At 38.2% G+C, this 22525-nt stretch overlaps 1 protein-coding gene across 3 annotated transcripts in view; it reads left to right on the top strand.

The window, feature by feature from the left end:
* The window catches only part of THSD7B (thrombospondin type 1 domain containing 7B), a 903223-nt gene that overhangs the window by 315242 nt on the left and 565456 nt on the right, over window positions 1-22525 (top strand). For all 3 annotated transcript variants that reach the window (XM_036023677.1, XM_036023678.1, XM_028509548.2), the window contains exon 4: window positions 10425-10673. In XM_036023677.1, coding sequence (XP_035879570.1) covers window positions 10425-10673 — 249 coding nt within the window. The remainder of the gene's footprint in view (window positions 1-10424; window positions 10674-22525) is intronic.

Here is a 22525-nt window from a genome sequence, read left to right on the forward strand (position 1 = left end):
ATAATCCTGTGGAATTGCAAGAAATTAAGCAAAACCAAAAGGTACACTGGAAAGTGAATACATATGCATTGGCATGTGACTCACTAATAAAAATGAATGACCATTATCTGAATTTATCAACATGGATAGATCTAGAAGTCATAATATTAAGTGAGAAATATGATTTCCAGAGTAATATGTGTTTTAAGCAAAGGTTTTTAAAATATGCAAAACAAGAACGCTGCATGCTATTTATGAACATATACATATTAGTTAAACCAAATTTTTGTGGGTTTGATTCCCAGGCAGAGCACATGTTTGGGTTGTGGGTTCCATCCCCAATCCAGGCAGGTACAGGAGGCAACTGCTTCTCTCTCACACTGATGCTTATCTCTTGTATTAATGTTTCTCTCTCTCCCTTCCTGTCCACCCCTGCCCCACATGCAAAGAAAAAATGTCCTTGGGTAAGGATTAAAAAAAAAGAGAAAACAAACAGACATAGTAGAGAATAATGCCTGTTATTTTTAGGAGAATGGCTACATGTGGAAAAAAAAGATGGAACTGGGATTGCAAAGAACAAGAAATTTTACCTGAATTTGTAATTTTTAATTTATTTAATGAAACCTGAAGCATATGTTGGCCTTTGCTATAAAAAAAGGAGTGTTTATTATACTACTCCTCTCTGAATGTTTGAGATATTTAATATTAAAGTAGTAATTGAAGTCTTAATGAAATGAGGGCACTTTTCCAGTGAAAAGTTTCTGGTGAAAGGTTTCTGTCCTTATTTTGTACATAAAGACACAGGAAGTAAGAATTACTAGAGTAATTTTTTGTTTCAAAGATTTCCTTTACAGTTGAATACTTGCAAAGTAATTTATAAATGACAACATAGTCTGTAAATGTCAAGGATGTGTAATTACCATACCATCTTCTTTTTAAAAAGACAAATCAATAACACATGTCTGTTTTATTAAAAATGCCCACCGCCTCACTGAAAGGATTGGTCCCCACTTCTGTCTGTAGACAAGAAACTTTGTTATGGACTTTACTTCACAAAGTGTTTCTACTTACAATAAAGGTCACCATAACTCTGGCATGTGAGCAGATCACATTTTATTATCCTTTTTTTCCTGTAGGAATGAAACTAAGCAGCCAAGAGACTAAGGTCACGCAAATGCATTGTGATACAAAATTCAGGTCCCAGATAGTTCTGATTTACAATTTAATTCTGATTCAATATTCTAGTAAAATGGAGTCTCACAGATCAAGTTAGACCAAGGCCCTGTGTGGTACCTTTTATGATTACTTTTTTAACCAAGGGGACTGATTAGTGAAAGTAACATTAAAAATAAGTAAATATGTAATCAACAGAAAATATATTCTTTTGAATTCCAAGAACTAGGAGATCTTTTCAAAAACACAAAGACATAATAACATTAAAAATAAGTAAATATGTAATCAATGGAGTATATACTCCTTTTTATTGTTATACTGTTACAGTTGTCTCCATTTTTCCCGCTTTGCCCTCCTCCACTAAACCCACCTTCTGCCCCCACAGTCAGCCCCCACACCATTTGGCAATGTCCATGGATCATTCATACATGTTTCTTAACTAGTCCCTTCCCCTTCTTTCTACCATTAGCCTCCTCCCTTCTCTCCTCTGGCTGATGTTAGCTTGTTCTGTGCTTCAGTGTCTCTGGTTCTATTTTGCTCATTAGTTTATTTTATTCATTAGATTCCTCTTCTAAGTGAAATCATATAGTATTTGTCTTCTACCAACTCACTTATTTCACTTAGCATAATAGTCTCCATTTCCATCCATGCTATCACAAAAGGTAGGAATTCCTTCTTTTTATCTGCTATGATCCCCTCATCTACTCATGGGTACGTAGGCTGTTTCCAGCACTTGGCTATTGTAAATAGCACTTCTATGAACATAGGGATGCATAAGTTCTTTTGAATTGGTGTTCTGGGATTCTTAAGGTATATTCCCAGCAATGGAATTGCTGGTCCAAAAGGCAATTCTATTTTTAATTTTTTGAGAAAATTTCGTATTGTTTCCCACAGTGGCTGCCCCAGTCTTCCTTCCACCAACAGTGCACTAGAATTCCCTTTTCTCTAGTTCCCATCCTTGCTAGCAGCTGTTTGTTGATTTATTAGTGATGGCCATTCTGAGAAGTGTGAGATATTATCTCATTGTGGTTTTAATTTGCATCTTTCTGATGTCTAGTGTTGTTAAGCGTCTTTTCATATGTGTATGGGCCCTCTGTATGTCCTCCTTGGAGAAGTGTCTATTCAGGTGCTTTGCCCATTTTTTAATTGGATTTATTTTCTTCTTGGTTTTGAGTCATTTGAGTACTTTAAGTATTTTGAAGAATTAACCCTTGTCCAATGTATCATTGGCAAATATGTTCTCCCATTCCGTCAGTTCTCTTTTCATTTTGATGGTGGTTTCTTTAGCCATGCAGAAGCTTTTTAATTTGATGTGGTCCCATTGGTTTATATTTTCCTTGCCCTAGGAGATATATCAGCAAAAATACTGCTGCCTGGGATATCTGAAATTTTAGTTTATGGTGTCATGACTTATACTTAAGTCTTCTATCCATTTTGAGTTTATTCTGGTGTATGGTGGAAGTTGGTGGTCTGGTTTCATTTTTTTGCATGTACCAGTCCAGTTCTCCCAACACCATTCATTAAAGAGACTATTTTTACTATGTTGTATGTTCATGCCTGTTTTGTCAAATATTAACTGACCATAGAGACATGGGTTTATTTCCCAGCTCTCTGTTCCACAGCCATTGATATATGTGTCTGTTCTTATACAAGCACCAGGCTGTTTCGATTACAGTGAGCTTGTAATATAGTTTTATATCAGGTATTGTGATCATTCCAACTTTATTCTTCTTTCTCAAGATTGCAGAGTCTATTTGGGGTCTTTATTGGTTCCATATAAATTTTTGTAGTATTTTTTCTACCAGTGAAATATACCACTGGTATTTTAATATAAATTGTGTTGAACCTATAGATTGCTTTGGGTATTGTGGACACTTTGATGATGTTAATTCTTCCAATCCATGAACAGGTAATATACTTCCATTTATTTGTATCGTCCTCGATTTCTTTCTTCAGTGTTCTATAGTTTCCTAGGTACAAGTCTTTTACCTCCTTGGTTAAATTTATTCCTTGGTACTTTATTTTTCTTGCTGCTATAGTAAATGGGATTTTTCTCTAGTTTCTGTTTCTGATATTTAATTGTTGGTGCACAAAAATGCCTTTTCTGAATATTGACTTTGTATCCCACTACTTTGCCAAATTCACTTATTAGGTCAAGTAGTTTTTTGGTGGAGACTATAGGGTTTTCTATGTATACTATCAAGTTGTCTACAAATAATGACAGTTTTACTTCCTCCTTTTGAGTTTGGATGCTGTGGCTAGAACTTCCAGTATATGTTGAATAAGAGTGGTGAAAACAGACACCCTTGTCTTGTTCCTGGTCTTAGGGGAAATGCTTTTAGTTTTTCTCCATTGAGTGTGATGTTGGCTATAGGTTTCTCACGTGTGGTCTTTATTATGTTGAGGTATGCTCCCTCTCTTCCCACTTTGCTGAGAGTTTTTATCATAAATGGATGCTGGATTTTATCAAATCCTTTTTCAGCATCTATTGATATGATCATGTGGTTTTTGTCCTTCATTTTACTTATGTGGTGTATTACATTTATTGTTTTGCAGAACTGTACAATCCTTGCATCCCTGTGATAAATCTCACTGATCATGATGTATGATCTTTTTAATGTATTGCTGGATCTGGCTTGCCAATATTTGGTTTGGATTTTAGCATCTATTTTCATCAGAGACATTTGCCTATACTTTTCTTACAAAACCCACACCAGCATAAATACCCCCCAACCACTACCATGATATCAACAACAAATGAGTTAACATTAGTAAAGTTTGAAAGAGAATAAGAATATTATAAGAAATATAAAAAGAATATGAGGTAACTAATGAAAAAAATGATTTTGAGAGGGTAGGGAGCAGAAATACTGTCAGTAGGGAATAGAAACAAAGTGAAGAAAAGAGGAAAATAAATTTGACAATATAAATAAAATATGGAGGGCATAGGGCAAAATGGAATAAAAAGGGAGGAATAAAATATGAGGTTTGTAGAAAAAAATAATGAAAATGTAGGGACCAAATTGAAGAAAAACAGCGATGGCAGTAATATCCACAAGTGAGCAAAGATTAATAAAGGTGGAAAGAGAATAATAATATAATAAAAAGGAAAAAAAGATGTGTGATATCTAAAGGAAAGTAAGATGATTTTCAGAGGAGAAAGGGAGGAGAAATAATAAGTGCAAGGGTAAGAAACCAGTTTAAGAAAGGGAGAAAATAATATTTAAAATGAAAAAAAGACAAGGCAGTAGGAAAGTGAAATAGAGTAGGACAGGTGAAGAGTAAAATATGAGATTTAAAATAAGGAGAAAATAATGAATCACTAGGGATATATTTGAAGAAATGCAACAAGAATCCCAGTATTAATCACAGCTAAGCAAATATTAATAAAAGTGGAATTACAATAAGGATATTATAAGAAAGGGAAAACAATGTGAGATGACTAACAGAAAGAAAGACGGTTTTGAGAGATTGGACAGAGGAGAAATAGTAAGAGTGAAGAATAGAAACAAGGGAAACAGGTAGAAAGGGAAAAATAAATTTAAACCAAAAATAAGAAGGATGAAGGCAAAATGGAGTAAGAGAAGGGAAGAGTAAAGTATGGGATGTGAATAAAAAGTAAAATAAAAATTAAAAATAATAATATTAATAATATACATAAAACAAAAGAAAATTAAAAAATTAAAAGTAGTGAAATAATAGGAACAAAATTGAAGACAAAGAAACCATGTTAAAAAGCTACTCAGGAGAAAATTAGTGCAAATAATGAAAAAGAACGAAGTAGAATTCATCTCAGCAGAGTCTAGTGTTTGTTTGCCTATTGTCTTCTCCTTCAGGATCTGTTCCTGATGTTAGCTGGTGACCCAGTCCAGCTTTAGGCACCTTTTTCAAGGCTGCAAGCAATCCGCAGTCTTTGGTTGTTTCCTTCAAGCTTGGCTGGTTCTCACTTCCTGCCCTGCTGAGTTTTTATCAGCACAAGGCCTAGGAGTGGCTCCTCTAACTTCCGACAGCACTATGTGTAACACCTTTACCTGCCTCCAGAGGTGGCCCGTCATGTGATCAGGAGCCTAGGGTTCCTGAGTCACCCACCAAGGGACACTGTCCAGTCTTCAGGGAAGAACATGGATGTGTTCCCCCACCTCCACATCACATGTATTGGCTTGTCCCAGATTATTTACAAAAAGGTGTAGTTTCAGATGAATCAGCTGTCTGTTTCATGTGAGGAGCCAACCTGTGTAAAAGGATAAGCTCTTTCTTGCTTGGTGCTGATGACAGCTCTGAGTGAGAGCTGACCTGGGTGTGGCCCTGAATACTTCTTGCTACTCCAATTTCTAATCTCTCTGCTCTGTTGTTGGAATAGGGCCCGAGGAGGAGCCAGCACAGTGTCTGATAAAAGTTCATAAAGGGCTTCTTTAGAGATTCTCTTTATTTCCCCTGTAGATATGGGCCCTGTAGGGGATTTTTGAGCCTGGTCTTACTGTTCTGCAGAGTTTGCAAATCCTGTAGGTGGGGGTGGGCACGTGTTCCTCTTACCAGGATTTGTTTTTGAGGTGTCAGTGGCCCTGCCTGGCTGCAAAGAATCTCAGGCACTGAGCTTTTGCCTGTCCAGCTCCTAGCTCAGTGCTCTTATAGGAGGCTCAGACCCAAACCCTCCATTATAAGTACAGTCCCCTGCTCACCAGCCATGGTGGATGGGATCCTGCAATCCCTTTACCTTCCAGCCTTCTACTCTTCCTTGCCAGCGTGATTTACTGGGCATGAACTGCACTTTAAATATGGCCTCTTTGCTGCCAAGGCAGCTGTGTGCATGCATGTGGTCCCTGCCCAGCCACACCTCCATTGCCCTCTTTAAAAAAGTCCTTATGTGGCACCCACACTGCAGCTCCGAGACACTGACTGGCTATTTGTGCACTCCACTTCCCCCAAAGGCAAAAAGTCTTTCTCAGTCAGGGTTGTCCACAACCTGCCAGTGCCTCTGACAGTTTTAGGAGACAGAATTTCTCTCTTGAACTCTTCCTGTTGATGCTGCAGTTATGGATGTTCTGCTCACTGTGTGTGTGCAACTTGAGTCTTCCAGACTTTGTATATCCTCCCAAGACTCTCCCGATTAAGGTTGTGGGTTCCCTGTGTTCTCTCCTCTGCTGCAGGCACCTTACTCAGGGTATGTCCCCTTCAACTTATAAAATCTCTTACAAGACTATAAAAAGCTTCCTCTGTACTCCTTGGCTTCAAAAATTCACATCAGTTAAGATTGCATTGATTGTTTAGGTCACTTGTTAGAAGATCAGCTGAAAATCCATACTGGGGGAATGAGCAAGAGGGCTCAGCTTCCACTTACTTGGCTTCCATATTCTCACCCCCTCTATATACACTTTCTGATTTCAAGAATTGGGAGCCCTTTAGAAAAACACAAGAACACAAGAGCCCTGCAGCTCCATGCAAGTGCTTGTACTATTGGTGTCTTATTATCCATTCTACTTGTTTAATAGCATAAGTCAGTTCAAGGGAGATGAACAACAGATAATGGAAGCTCGTCATGGGAATAAACAAACAACCACTTTAACTGTAGACAAAGAATTGCATAGTGTGGGACCTTCTTCATAAAAGGAAAAACAAAGTCCATCTTGGAAATTGAAACTCATTCTAAAATATACACACATTGAAAAACTTTATTAAATTTCTCTATGAGTTTGCCAGGGCTTCCTTAACAAATCACCACAGACTGGATGCTTAAACATCAAAAATTACTTTTCTCACAATTCTGAGGCTGGAAAGTCCAAGATCAGGTATCAGCAAGGTTGGTTTCTTCTGGGCCTCTTTCCTTGGTTCGCAGAAGGTTGTCTTTGCTCTATGTCTTCAAATAGTCTTTCCTCTCTGTGCCTGTGTCCTCATCTTCATATAAGGACACCAGTCATATTGAATTGGGGCCCACTCTAGAGACCTTCTTTTAACTTAATTACCTCTTTAATGACTCCATATACAAACACATTTGAGGTACTAGAGGTTGGTACTTCAACATGTAATTTGGGAAGGGGACACAGTTCAGCCAATTACACTTTCTGAAAAGGCAAAAACCTATAAACTTCTTGTTGATTAACACCTACCTGCACATTGTACAGTGACTGTAAGTTTGTTTTAGGTGGGCCACTTATTTTCAAGAGAGGTTCTTCCCAGTGTGTCCTGATTCCAAGCCCTGATAACCCTCTATGCAGTCTCCATTTCTGCGATTCTGGTCCTGTTCTACTTATTTGCTTAGTTTGTTTTTTTCTGTTTTTTTTTTTTTTGTTTTGTTTTGTTTTGTTTTATGTTCAGTTGTTGAAAGTAGTGAGTTTGTTACCATTTCACTGTTCATAGTTTTGATCATCTTATTTTTCTTAGATAAGTCTCTTTAACAGTTCATATAATAAGGGCTTGGTGATGAGGAACTCCTTTAACTTGACCTTATCGGTGAAGCACTTTATCTGCCCTTCCATTCTAAATGATAGCTTTGCTGGATAGAGTAATCTTGGATGGAGGTCCTTGCCTTTTATGACTTGGAATACTTCTTTCCAGCCCTTCTTGCCTGCAAAGTTTCTTTTGAAAAATCAGCTGATAGTCTTATGGCAACTCCCTTGTAGGTAACTGTCTCCTTTTCTCTTGTTGCTTTTAAGATTCTCTCCTTATCTTTAATCTTGGTTAATGTAATTATGATGTGATTTGGTGTGTACTTCCTTGGGTCCAACTTCTTTGGGACTCTCTGAGCTTCCTGGACTTCTTAGAAGTCTGTTTCCTTTGCCAGATTAGAGAAGTTCTCCTTCATTATGCTTTCAAATGAGTTTTCAATTTCTTGCTCTTCCTCTTCTCCTTCTGACACCACTATGATTTGGATGTTGGAACATTTAAAGATGTCCCGGAGGTTCCTAAGCCTCACCTCGTTTTTTTGAATTCTTGTTTCTTCATTCTGTTCTGGTTGAATGTTTCTTTCTTCTTTCTGCTCCAAACTGTTGATTCAAGTTCCAGTTTCCTTCCCTTCACTGTTGGTACCCTGTATATTTTTCTTTAGTTCACTTTGTATAGCCTTCACTTCTTCCTCTGTTTTTTATTCATACTCACTCATTTCTGTAAGCATCCTTATTACCAGTGTTTTGAACTCCTCATGTGATAGGTTGACTATCTCCTTGTTGCTCAGTTCTTTTTCTGGGGTTTTGATTTGTTCTTTCATTTGGGCCATATTTCCTTGTCTCAGCACTCCTGTTACATAGTAAGGGGTGGAGTCTTAGGTATTTGTCAGGGCAGGGCAACCCACATTGCTTTGTTGTGATGCTGTCCATGGGGGAGGAGTCAGAGAGGCAACAATGCTGTTTGCTTGGGTCTCTGCTGGCTTTCAGTCACTTCCCCCACAGTCCACAAGCAAATTTGGCCTTGATTTCCAGGTGGGTGGGCTTTTGTACCTTCTAGGATTCACTGGGTCTCTCCAATGAACTCTCCTGTGAGGCTGGGAGTTTCTCCTGCTACCACATCCCTCATAGGTTTTTACAGCCAGAGGTTTTGAGACTTTCTTTTCCCACATTGGAACCTTAGGTGGCATGGTCTGTCTCACTCCCCAGTTGTTTCTCCTGGCTTATCCACTTGCAAATGTGAGACCGCCTGGTCTGCCAGCTGCTTCCTTGCTGCATGTCCTTTCCTCTTCAGTTGCCTGTCTCCGCCCCTCCTATCAGTTTAGATGAAGATTTCTGCCTTAACTCCTTGGTTGTTCGTCTTCCACACTGTTTGATTCCCTGGCAGTTCTGGTTTTTCTTTTTTAATTCATTGTTTTCCCTCTTTTGGTTGTGGGAGGTAGCAAAGCATTTTTACCTATACCTCTATTTTGGCCAGAAGTCTCATAAGAAACCTTTCTAAACATACTTTTGAAGAACCCACATACCTAACTCTTTGTACTTTATGCTTCCTAATTTGAAAAATGTATGACAGTTGTAAAATTGGCTTTTAGTTTCTCCCGTTGGTATGCCTGTAAATGTTTAAGCACCATTCTTTGCGGTCATCTGTCAGGGGCTTGATTTGTAGCATTTACTGATATCTGTGGTATAAATACTCCCTCCATGACAATTTTAAGTGACTTCATGTGAGTTCAACTCACTTCCAGAATTTCTGAAAATTTAAGAGTTAGTTGTTGTGAAATAGTATTTCTAGTTCTAGCATACCACTGGTCCCCATCCCCACAAAGTGTTATATCAAGTCTTTGAATATGCTGTTTTTTTAACTTAGTTTTCTTTCTGTGCCTGAGAAACTCCTCTTTAAAAATATAGCTCAGATGTACTCTCTTAAAAAATCCAGCCTCTACCCCTGCCTTTCCAGGTGGTCCATCATAGTCTCATCAGTATTTGTCCTCATCATTCATTATAAATGCTTTTATATTGAGTTCATCACATCATCACATTATTTTATTTTTACTTCTTTATATGTTTGCCAATTAGACTGCTAATATTCGATAACATTCAAATTGCTACAGATGAGGAAATTGCTGCTCTGAGCCTAAAAGTATAGGGAAACATAATAGTACATTTTAATTTTTAATAGCTTAGTATTTAAAAGAATGGATAGATGGATACTCCAAAGCTTACATTTACCTTTGTTTGACCCTAAATCAATGATTTAGCCTTCCTGAGCCAAAGTTTTCTCATCTATAAATGGACATAATAATATGTGAACTCATGAGATTATGGAAAGAGTCTGTGTAGTGCAAGGTTGCCTGGGAACCAGTCAATAAATTGTAACTGTGGTCTGTATTGTAGGTAAAAACACTCTAGCAGAACCACCATTATAAGTAAAAGGTGTAGTCACCTTACATATGTGTCTTGCTAGAGTGAAATAAGTTCACCATTTCAAATGAAATAGATCATACATTTTTTTTTTTTTTAAAGATTTTATTTATTTATTTTTTTTTAGAGAGGGAAGGGAGGGAGATAGACACAGAGAGAGAGAGAAACATCAATGTGCGGTTGCTGGGGGTTATGGCCTGCAACCCAGGCATGTACCCTGGCTGGGAATTGAACCTGGGACACTTTGGTTCCCAGCCTGCGCTCAATCCACTGAGCTACGCCAGCCAGGGCAGATCATACATTTTTAAAATGCACATTCTTCAATATTTTATCATGACGTCTCCAAGATTTTTCAAATCCACAAATTTGAACACTTAAACTAGACTTCATTTTTTAAAAAATTGTAGGCACTTCATAATGTTGGTTACACCGGTTTAATCTATGGCCAACTGGTTTCTGCTTGTGTTCCTTTAGCCTTTGCATGAAAGACTCCTTTCCTTTGACCGTCCAGTCCTGCATCATGCCGAAAGACTGTGAGACCACCGAATGGTCCTCCTGGAGTCCCTGCTCCAAGACGTGTCGTTCAGGGAGTCTCTCACCAGGATTTAGGAGCAGGATCCGGAATGTGAAACACATCACTATTGGGGGTGGAAAGGAGTGCCCTGAACTTCTCGAGAAACAGGCCTGCATTGTTGAAGGAGGACTTTTGCAGCCATGTCCCAGGTACTGTGCATTCTGTAGTGTGAGTATTCAGTTTTCCATATAGCCTCATTTTTGTGATGTAGGGATGTTAACAATCACAACAGCAGTTGTGACTCATGTTTGTTGAGTCTGTACTTAGTACACAGTTCCATATTAGGCAGTATAGCACAATATGTTAAGAGCATGGGCTTTGGTATTGATTCTCTGGGCTCCAATCCTATTTCTGTGACTTTCTAATTATGTGAATTTTGGCAAGTGAATAAATTCTAGTGTCTAGTTTATACATCTACTAACAGCATTTCACTAATCACCAGGCACATAATAAATGCTCAATAACTATTAGTTATCATTACCTGACATGTTGTACCCAATACTTCTAACAAACTAAGAAACAATTCATAGTACCTTCATTTTGCAAGTGAGGACACTACTGCTGAGAGAGTTAAATAATCCTTGTGGTTACATGGCTGATGAGTAAGAAGACTCTCTTTCCTTATTTAGTTTGGTCTGCAGTTCTACCTGCCGCCCTGTGCCATTTCTATTCCATAGCCTCTCAGGAGCCAGAGAATGTTGGACAAAATGTTACTGTAGATTAGTAGCTATATTTTAATGTCTTGATATTTGTTATATCTTCTCTGGCTAATAGCCCTTGGGCAAGGCCTACAGTGTGTTTTCCTTTGCGCTGTTGGTGCACAATGGACTGGTCTGATAATGACAGCAGTCGTGGAGAACTGGTTGTTCAGAAGTCTATTTGGGGTAGATCTGTAGTAACTCCTGCTGGACAGCTGTCCCAAACCCTATTTGTTTAATCTGCAGCTATTTTAGATAGACCTTTCCCTATAGTTTCTAAGATTTGAGAATAATTTTCCCAGGTAAAAATAAGATGAGGCAAAAATAGCTTCTTGTAGAAATAAATCACCTGAGGATATGGGAAAAGTACTGGGTTACAAACTCAATAGGTGCTCTGAAACCTGAAATGCTGTGTGTATTGGTTGCTGGGGGTAGATAGAGGAGCAAGCTTCTCTTGTTGGTTTCTTAGCCATTTGCTTCCTCTCTCTCACCATTGATATCAGTGTGGGTTCAGCATATTCTTTACATACTGGTTGCTCACTGTTTTTACTAAGATGGCCCCTTAGATTCTCATTATTTCTTACCTTAAAAGCAGAGATGGTAGGTGCAGTTCATGATCCTTTAGAGATTAAGATATTGTCTCACAGAATTTTCCTTCTTTGTGTTGAATATTTGCCCATTCTTTCAAAACACTAGTTTGGCGGCAAAGCATGGAATTGGAAATAGGATAAAATTTGGGATCTCTGACACTTTTGAACTGGGATAGACCCAGATTAAAATTGAATAACCATCACTTATTAGCTGTGTGTCCTTGGACAAGCTATATAATTTCTCTAAGGCATTTAAGTCTTCAGTAAAATATGTGTAATTATGCTGCCTGTGTTGAAGGCTAAAAGGTACATACTGGCTATGTAAAGTGTCAGTCCCGGTGCTCAGTGCATAGGAGGCACTACAAGAATGGCAGCCTTTATTGTTGCTGTTTGCTGGTATGCTTACTTCCTTCAGAAAAGATCTCTCTTTCCTTACAAGGCATACTGTAGTAATTCCAGCTTTTTTTTCTGAGTAATTTGGAAATTTTTTCCCTATGGAGACATAATTCAGAAAGGTCCTCAATGGTAAACTGCCAGGAATAGAATCTGCATTTAATGTTGACCTTGATATCAGTGCCCATTTTCTTCATTCCTTTCACAGAATGGCCAGTGATGTCTTCTAGACATTTTAAACAGTTTGTTGATTTATAGATATCACTCCACATTTTTCTCCTCTTTGTAAATAACTGTTACAGTTCTCTTAGAAGTGAGAGTGACACCTTCCTGATATGCTGAAAAAGTTGACTTGCATCAATATTTGTTAAGTTATGACTACTTTTATTGAGGACCTACAGATAGCTGATAACTTTATCAGAGATTTCACAGAGACTATTTAGAATAACATAGAGTTGATCATACAAAGTTGAAGTTTTGAGAGTGAAACATACATAAGTTGATATTGTTCAAATTCAAATTGAAGCTCATTTGGCTCCAAAGTGAGTGTTTGTTTTACTCAATTGCAATGACCACCATGATATTCCCAGTGAAAGCTCACCAAGATGTGGGTACATATAAACATAAGTATGTATCCACATGTATATTTTTTCTCCAAAATGGGAATGATGATGATTTAAGACGTACTCAAGATGAATTTCTGTATTGACCTTCATTTTATTGTAACTTAACATCTGAAAATAGAGGCTAAAACATTTAATTGTTGATGAACCTGGCCCTCTAGTTCTGTTATTTGATGATGTTACTGAGCTAAACATTTTAAAACACCTTTTCAAATAGTACATTTGCAGGAAATAAGAGTCTTGGAAAATTCACTGTATACCAATCAGCATTTCCGAGGCAGAATGATGTGTTAATTAATGATTGCACTTGGTGGTAAAAAGGGGAATGCATAAATAACCACAACAAAATTAACATTGGCTGACATTCTTATTTGTCTGTAATCTGAGCTCTGGCCTCTACCGCAGGAAAGCATAAAAGCTGTCTACTAACTTTTGTTTCTAGCTTGACATTTGTGATTAAAATTCATTGTAAACAAGGGAAATGGAAACAAAAATCTATTAGGGAACAAAAATGCCAATTTTTCCTTTCCCAGAATTCATGAGCAATTCATATGCATCAAGCAGTTTTATTCACCATAAAATTTCTCCCCAGCAGGAAAAATGCACATTTCTGTGACTTTTCATAGTGTTTTTTAAACTCTGTTGGAATGTAGCTGGGCTTTTACCCTTCCACCATCTTTGCCATGAGACATGCTCATCAATTCAGTGGATGTGCAGTGCATTCTTGCTGTGTGCCAAGCACTGTGGTAAGTGTTTGGAACACCCCTGAGAACAAAATAAAGTTCCCTCTTCTTCATGGGACTTACATTTTAGTGAAGATACACCAAGTCAATATAATACATTAAACTATAGATATATTTTTGTATGAGCTGTGAAAAAAGTAAAACACTGGGTTGTATGAGATGCTGTGAGAAGGGTCAGCTCAGGGCATGGCATTGAACAGGGTCACTAGAGAAGCCTCATTTGAATAGGCAGCATTTGGGGGCAGAGGGCTTGCAGGAAGTGAGGAAATTTGCTATTATGGTAAGTAGGGGAAGACAATTCTTCCAAGAAGAGGGTAATGCTAGAAAGGGTTCCAGTACCTGTATAAGAATATTGCTTAAAAAGTTCCTCTGTTGTACAGCTTTAGTGTTACTCTGGGCTCCACAGACCTGCATTTCAGCTCACAATACTATGAATACCAGTCCCTAAAGCATCATTTCATACAAGCAATTGTGACCAAGAGGAACCCATTCCAGAAGCACTCCCTGAGAATGAAGCAGTTTGGAAGTTGCCTTGGGGCAAGTAATTTAACTTGAAAGAAGACAGTCTAGTCTATGCTATGCTAATTTGGGGAATTGCAACACTACCAGGAGTTACTTTGTGTATAGCCTTAAGCTTGTTGCAAGAGTTTGTTATTTTTGACCAAGACATACTAGTATTATAGCAAAGAGACCCCTTCCTCTATCATTACATAATCAACTTGTAATTTTATGGCCCCCTCCAAAACAACAGTAAGCACTCATATTGTATATTATGGGGTGGGGATAGAAATGAGAGAGCAATAAATTTACATGTCACTTGCCACCTTTTGTCTTGGTGTGTTTAGCTCTTATTGACCTTTAAGACTTTGGACATTATGTTTTTCTTGGCCTGAAAACTTTGCATGAAAAGGTACCTTGGCACTTGGGTCCTTTCTATGTTCTGCTTAACATCTAAGTATTAGATCCTGCTGCAACTAAGAGGAGGGTGAAACACATTCTAAGACCTTAAGTGATAAGGTAGCCCTGTTTACTAGATAGCATAAGGAAAACAGAGGACACAGGGGCTAGCATATTGTAAATGCTAATGTCAGAGAGCTTAGACATGCCCAGGGGCTGACACACGTCTGACTCCAGATCCCCTGTGTTTAAGTAGAACCTGTTCTCATTAAAGACATAGCAACACACACGGATATTGCCAAACATCAGCTGCAGATGTCTTTCTGGAAAGGGGAAGCTCAGAAGACCTACCAGAACCTTCTACCACCTCACCAGGAGGCAGCAGCTTTCATGTAAAACTGGTTTTTCTGCCTTGTACGTGGCCATGTGAGTGTGAAACAGAATATAAGATAGCGCTAGTGAAAGGTGGCAGTGACCAATGTGAAGTAAACCTCTTATCAGATCTCAAGGGAGAAGCTGCATGGCTGATGGTATAATATAGACTGTGTGCCCTAGACTGTGTGGTATTACTACACAGAAAAGCCAGTTTGTAAAACATCGTTTCAATAGTTGGGTCTGGCACTGAGTAGATAAACTCTTATAATCCACCCCTCCTTGACACTGGTATATATGAATTTATCCTTATTATGGGTAATCTAGAGATTCTTCACAAAAGTTAATCTATGCAGACTCATGATGCCAAGAGATAGTCAACTGCAGCCCACTTAATTCCCTTGTGATGCAACCCTATGTGACCAGCCTACTTCTCCTTAAGATCTCTCTAGGGACCTGGAACCAATTTTAGATGTTCTAGATAAAAATCACTTTTCCTTGAGAAAACTCTGGGGGTTAGTTAATGAATCTGTTTAGATGAGTACTGAAGCCAGGGAAAGAGCCAAGAAAACGGATGGCAGGTAAAAGCTGGCTGGATCCTCAGCTTCCTTTGCCCATTGGAAGAGTTAGTACTGAGGTTGACATGTCATGAAGGGATGTTTGTTCACAACCTGCTTCAGCCCGAAACTGTGCAGTATGGGAAATGGAACACTTTATGCATGTGTTCACTTACTTTATTGATCTTAACAATCTGGTAAAATATACTCTTTAAAAACTAGACCATAGTGAGTATGGTAACCATGTCCTCTAAGAGTTTGTTTTTTAAGATTTTATTTATTTGTTTGTTTGTTGATTGATTGATTTATTTTTAGAGAGGCAAGGGAGGAAGAAAGAGAGAGAGAAACATCAATGTGCGGTTGCTGGGGGCAATGGCCTGCAACCCAGGCATGTACCCTGACTGGGAATCGAACCTGCAACACTTTGGTTCGCAGCCCGCGCTCAATCCACTGAACTATGCCAGCCAGGGCTTCTTCTAAGAGTTTTTAATAGTGATGTTTGCACACATTATCCCATATATACAGTTATGACTTTTTTGTTTATTTTTATATTTTTTCTCCTTTGGAATGGATACCACCTATAAAAGTATTGTACCTGGCTCATAGTAAATGCTCAGTAAACAACATGTGGATGAATGAATAATGAATGCTCAAATGTTGGCCAGTTCTAGAATATTATGCACAAGCTACTTTATTCCATGCCTATACTTATTATATAATGTATACATGGAGGATTCAAAGTCATTTCTTAAATTTCTTATAAATAACAGGTGAAGTTGGTATCACCAAGGAGATCAAATAGGGGCACTTACTCAGGGAAATGGTGGACACACCAAACTTGAGGTGATGTAGTTCCCAATGACCTCCTTGCTTCTGCTAGCTATATATCTGGTTTGCCAGCCAAGAAAAATTGCTGTTGTCATTAGTTATAAGAGTAGCTCCAAAAAAAAGTGAGGAATTAATTCAGGTCTGAATTTGGAAACGTTTGCCTTGCAGAACAAATTGGCATGTGCTATATTTACCATGTCTTCTACATCTTCTTCCATTTACCACAGCACCTAACATGCTGCACATAATAGGGACTCAAGAAATGACTGTCAAATGAATTATTTAGGAATTTTTAAGGAACTAAACAGCTTTTCTTTTTTTTTAAATATTTTATTTATTTTTAGAGAGGGAAGGGAGGGAGATAGAGATAGAGAGAGAGAGAGAGAGAGACATCAATGTGCAGTTGCTGGGGGTTATGGCCTGCAACCCAGGCATGTGCCCTGGCTGGGAATCGATCCTGCGACACTTTGGTTCACAGCCCGCGCTCAATCCACTGAGCTACGCCAGCCAGGGCTACAGCTTTTCTACAGCACTTCAGCAATAAAGGGGTCATGAACTGGGACCTTTAGGAGAACCTGTTTTAGAAAAACAAACAAACAAACTGTGCTTTGTTTCAAAGTTTGTATAGATTGTTTCAACAGAAGGAAACTGATGCCTTTTTATTGAGTCCATCTTTTACTGATGCATAATGTTTCCTGAGTCCCCACTGTGCCACTTTAAGTCCTCCTGGATGGAAGATTTGTTCCTCTGTCGGTGTAAGAAAGTTAACATACCACTAAGTGCTGTGCATAGCGATAGAACTCTATCAATAATGCATATGTGGAGTTTGGCTAGCAAAACCAACTGCTGAACAGCAATAGCTTTGCACTTCAGAGTAGCTTTCCATAATCAATAGTCCCACTCGATTCAATAAAAAATTACTAGAGCATAAAATGTATAAAGCTTGATTGGTTCCCTTTATTTTTGGTTGTCTGTTCAGCAAAAAAAAAAAAAAAAGAAAAGAAAGAAAGAAAGAGAAAAAAAGAAAATGACAAGTTGATTCTTTCTAAATGCATTTACAACTTTAAAAGGACAACAGACATTATCATAAATTAGTCATGCTGCAGTAACTAATTTTTAACATACACACATTTAATATGAATTCTTTGCACCAGCATTTCAAATCCAAGTATGTTTGCAAATCTATATGTGCTTAGTCAAAACATGACTATTAACTAATGCAATTATTCTTTCAATCTGTCATCATTAAGTCACTTAAGATTCTACTCCATGTCGCTTTGCTTGAAGTCTAAGCCTTTACAAGACAGAGAAAAGAAAATCACACTTTTTAAGCAACTCTAAGCCTTATGAAACTAACAAAGTATGCATTCTAATGGGCAGAGTTGCTATAAAACTTGTATGGTTCTGCTGTCCAATCATTGTTAAAATCACTTTATGTCACATTAGTAGGACGGAGGCCTTTTAAAAATAGTTGCTAAATGTGCCTACTTTTCTAATTTTGATTTTGCTAATTTAAGACATCACTTCTCATTACTTCACAGCAACCAATAAACTCCTTACTTATTCTCCTCTTCCCCTCTTCCGGGATAGTTTGATTATAGGATTCCTTGGCTTACACAGCAGCACCCTCAGGAAGACAGGTGGGGTACCCTGCAGGAGTAGGCTTTTCTAATCCAGAAGTTGTCACTTATCTCTTGATAGTAATATGTACTTCCACCATTCCACCATTAGAAGATTCCTTTTTTGACTTAATCTTGGTTTCTTTTTTCAAGCTATATATTACTCCTTAGAAGGATAACATTTATTATTAACTGTTAATGTATGATGTAAATACATTTATTAACCATTTCCTAAGAGTAGACTAAAATTATGGGGAATGTACAATGAAATTGGGTGATTAGTTTTAGGCATGAAAAAATATTCAGAAAGCATATTCTAGGGGGAAAATGAAGAAAACCTGAATTTCAGAGTTCTAATACGTGGTTGCCCTGATGTTCTGGTTTTTGTCCCCATTCCTGGGCTGTCTTACCTGAGAATTTAGTGCATACAAATTGTGCTACTAATACTGAGAGCAAAGACAGTTTTCTTTCTTTCTGTCCCATCCACACCTAGTGGTTGTCTGCACCATCATGGTCTATCCAGAATCTACTTACTTCCTACCCATTGGCTATGACTGCTTCAGTTGAAGCCACTATCAACTTTTCTGGAGCTGCAAAGGCCTCCAGACTTGTCCCCCTCCTTCACCTCTCCAGAAACTGAAATTGCATCATCATGTTACTGTTCTCCTCAAAACTTCCTAATAATTTGCTAGTGTATTTGGAATAATGCAGTTCTTACTCTGCCTACAAGGTGCTCTGTAGCCTGGCTCTTGACTACTCCTCATTTTCTATGATCCTCCCACTTCTCTCTCTTGACTTGCTTGTCCCAAACACACTCACTTCAGTACTTTCCAAGAAAATGCCAAGCACTGTCCCTCCCTGGGATTTTGAACAAGCTCTTCTCTCTGCCTGGAATACTCCTTGCTCACTTATTCTTGTACTCACTCCATCATTTTATACAGTAATCTGAGGACTTCCCTGGTCATGGCACTGAAATAGCTTTCTTCATCTTTCTTCCCTGCATTATCCGATGCTGTGTTATATACTGATGCATTTCTCTCTGTCTGCCCTTACAGAAGGTAACCTCTCCAAGGTCAGGGACTTTGTTTTGCTCACTGCTATGCATTTCTGTTTTCTGAAATTGTGTCTGGCATATACTTAGCACTCAAGAATTACTTACTGAAAGAACAGATGAATTAACACATGGTTGAGTTGAGTGATTCAATTACTATTTGGGCAGGCTTATTTCTTTTTTCATGAATCCTGACTTTTACTTACTTCCTGTCTTCAGTCTATCATACATATATTTATAATGACAAAAAATGTCCTTGTATGAATTATTTTACCTGTGCATTCAGTATTTGAGTTATTAGCATTCCCCTTTTCAGAGATTTGGGGTTCAAAAGTGTCTGACTGTATGCTCTCTCACTAACAGTGGGGACTCTGGAGTTGTTTTCATGTGAATGGATACTGGTGGGTTTACCTGACATTCAGAAGCACCAGGGAGAAATGTGGGGAACCTGATTGCAGGGCCTTGAAAAGGCATTTTTCTTCAGAAAGTTGTTGGCTCTAACTTTAGTAGTAATTCCAACTTTGATAATTATAGATTCCTTTATTTGGTTTCTATTTTGTTTCTGCTATTAACTTGAAAATAGTTCCTGAATGCACTAAAATTTGACCCTATGTGACCACAGTGCTCTTAATTATAAAATGATTGGCTATAATGTATTCTCAAATTGTATTGTGTTTGAACTGGAAGGGAAATTATTTGGCATTGCAAAATATTGCTCAGTTGTCACTGACAATATCTGTTTCACCAATAGAGGATTTGCCTTTGTTTTTTTTTTGCATTTTTGCTTTATTCTAGAACACTCTTCCTCATACCAAGACCAAAATTTGCTTGTCCTCATAGTAACTAGGCTGATAGCTGAATTTTTTTACTGTATCCTCTGATAAAGTCTCATTGGTTTGCAATTCACTGTTTCAGTTTATGAGACTGTCATTTCATTAAGTGGATGTGCTTTAGAATCAGATAAACCTGATTTTGAATCCTGTCCTTCCACTTATTTATGTAATCTTGGGAGAATTATTTCTCCTTTATGCCAATTCTTCCGTTTGTAAAAGGGGAAGTAGCATTTTCCTTATAGGGTTGTTGACGCTTATATGAAGGAATGCACCTAAATTTGTAAGTGTATTACTGTCTGATACAGAAAAGGCATGCAGAAAATATTGGTTGTTATTACTTAGGGGATATGTTATGATACCCTAGTAGCCCAAATACATTAATGACTTGTCTGTCTTGTTCACCTGAACCCCTTGACAAAAGCAACAGGTCCTGCGCTGCAGTTACATTGGTAAGTGGCTGTGAGGAATGTCTGATTTCTTTCATTCCATGGCCGTCTACTCTACTTGAGGCATTTCCGCAATCGATTTCAAGGTGTTGCTCATGCACAACAGGTAGGACTCTGACGTTTGAGAATCCTCCCATTTCCCCTCCTAAGCAGAAGGACAAATGGGGGGTGAGTTGAAAGGCATCTGAGGTGGGAGAGAGAGAGTGTAACAGACCAGGTCTGTAACATGGACTTCACCATTAGAGAGAGTGTCCCAGGCAATCAGAAAGCCAAGTTGCTCCGAGGCTGGAGGACTCTCACGGTAACAACTTCTAAAGCAGAAGCTAGTGACATTTAGCTGAGTGAGCTCCTTTGATTTCTTATTCTGTCAGATCCTAGAGATACTTTCCCAGGTTGGTGGAGTTCAGGATGATCAGTTTTCATGGCTGCTGGGTGATTTGCAACTAAACATAGATAGTGCTTTTGAAAAAATAAAGATAAAAGAATGAGAAAAGACTATGGAAAAATGCTCATTTTAAAAAGGAATATAGAAGTCCTTTACTGGAGTGCTTCTTTCTCTGTCACTTCCTGGGTTGGTATTTTCTCTGAGGTGGTAAACTATTCTGAGCAATAGTGATAATTGTCTTCTGTTTCTTTAGAGAATTTGTTGTTTGCAAGTGAATGGGATTTCTGTGTCTTTGCTTAATGAGCTACCAACAAGGTTTTTGTTACCTTATATAAAACCAAAGTCATTAAACTTTCCTTTTCATTTTTCTCTATAATGACTTCCAAAATTTCTTCATTGCTAACTTATAGGGTCATGGTAAATTAATTGAAAAAGCAATTCCTACAGAATGGGCCATTCCTTTCAAACAAGCAAACAAGTAACTCTGAATTCCTCTAATTCTAAACTTTGTTTCTCTTATGCTCTTTGCTAACTTTGGTTGCTGGAAGTTAGACAATGGCATTCCTGAATCCCTGATATTAGGACTTTTGATAAAATCAATGAAATCCTCATGAACAAAATGTGAATTGTGTGTGTATATGTTTGTGGGTTTTCTGTGGCATGAAGGGCACAAAAGCCACATGTAGGAGGACATAGGAAGAAATTCATACTCATTGAGTATTTATCACATGCCAGGTTTAACATTTATATTATTACCCTATTTTATGGATGAGAAAACAGAACTGGGCCAAAGTCCCATAGCTAGTAAGTGGCAAGGCCCAGGTCAGTTTCACTCTGAAGCATGCTTGTTTCCCACACCACCCTACCCTCTTTTTACGTATCTTATTTTCTTTGGAGCCTTGGAATCAGCTGTTGTATCTCACTTCCTTCTTAACAGCCAGAGCCCCGCTTTTGTAGGAAACTTTTGTAGGTAGGGGGTTAAAATGAAGACTTAGTAACCATCTGCTCCAGCACAGCCCTACCTTACTGTATCTTGACCTGGAATGCAATCACCTGTACCCTAAGATGCAGAGACAGGAGAAACTAGACTTGTGCTTCGGCGATTTGGAGAATATGAGTAAGCAGTCAATTCTGAGCAAGATGAAAAGGCTTAGGAGCTTCACCTCCAGAGAAGGAGGACCTCTGTGAAGAACGAAACTTCTCTCAGTCTCTCATGCCCAGGAATTAGAAACATATTATTGTCTATATTCACTGGCATAAGCATGACCTGAATTCTGTACTCCAATCTCTTGCCAAGCCCACTCATTTCAAGCCTTGAAAAACCATATGAGTGAAGGTGAAATAGTGAGCAGAGGGAGAACAACTGTGTTACAACAAACCCCAAAGGATTATCCATTTTTTTTTTTGCTACAGTGGGCTTTCCTTGCTACAAGACTAATGATTTTTCAGCTTTCAAGCCTTTTAGAATGATGACATTTGTTATGAGAGGTTTGATCACTATTAGGTTTCTTACAGATTTGTTTGCTGGCTTTGACATGTTACTTGATTTCAATTTTACTCTAGTTTCTATAAGGCCATAGGCTTGGTGACATGTACTTATTTTTATTTATTGCTCTTTGTTTTCTTTTAAACATTCACAAAGCTGAGAGTTTTTACCTAAAATCTGAAATGGAACAGCAGATATGAAAATATTTTTAGGTTTTGCTTATTGTTTCAGAAGTTAATGACTTCTGTTGGTGTTTATGTGAATGCCATAGAATTATGTTAATACTGTGGGCTTGAGGAATGCTGTAGTAATGGAACCAAATGACTGCTCGCTACCCCTCAGTCTGCATAGGCAAAAATTGCAGAGAGAGAGTCCGGTGGAAAGGCAAAAGGATTTTTTTAATTTAAAAAATGCACAGCACACTTTTTTATAGAGTCCCCGCTCGCTGGAGGAGTGCATAGGCAGCTGGTGGGCGCGTGA

This window comes from Phyllostomus discolor, chromosome 4 (assembly GCF_004126475.2).
Source record: "Phyllostomus discolor isolate MPI-MPIP mPhyDis1 chromosome 4, mPhyDis1.pri.v3, whole genome shotgun sequence".
Taxonomy (NCBI): Eukaryota; Metazoa; Chordata; class Mammalia; order Chiroptera; family Phyllostomidae; genus Phyllostomus; species Phyllostomus discolor.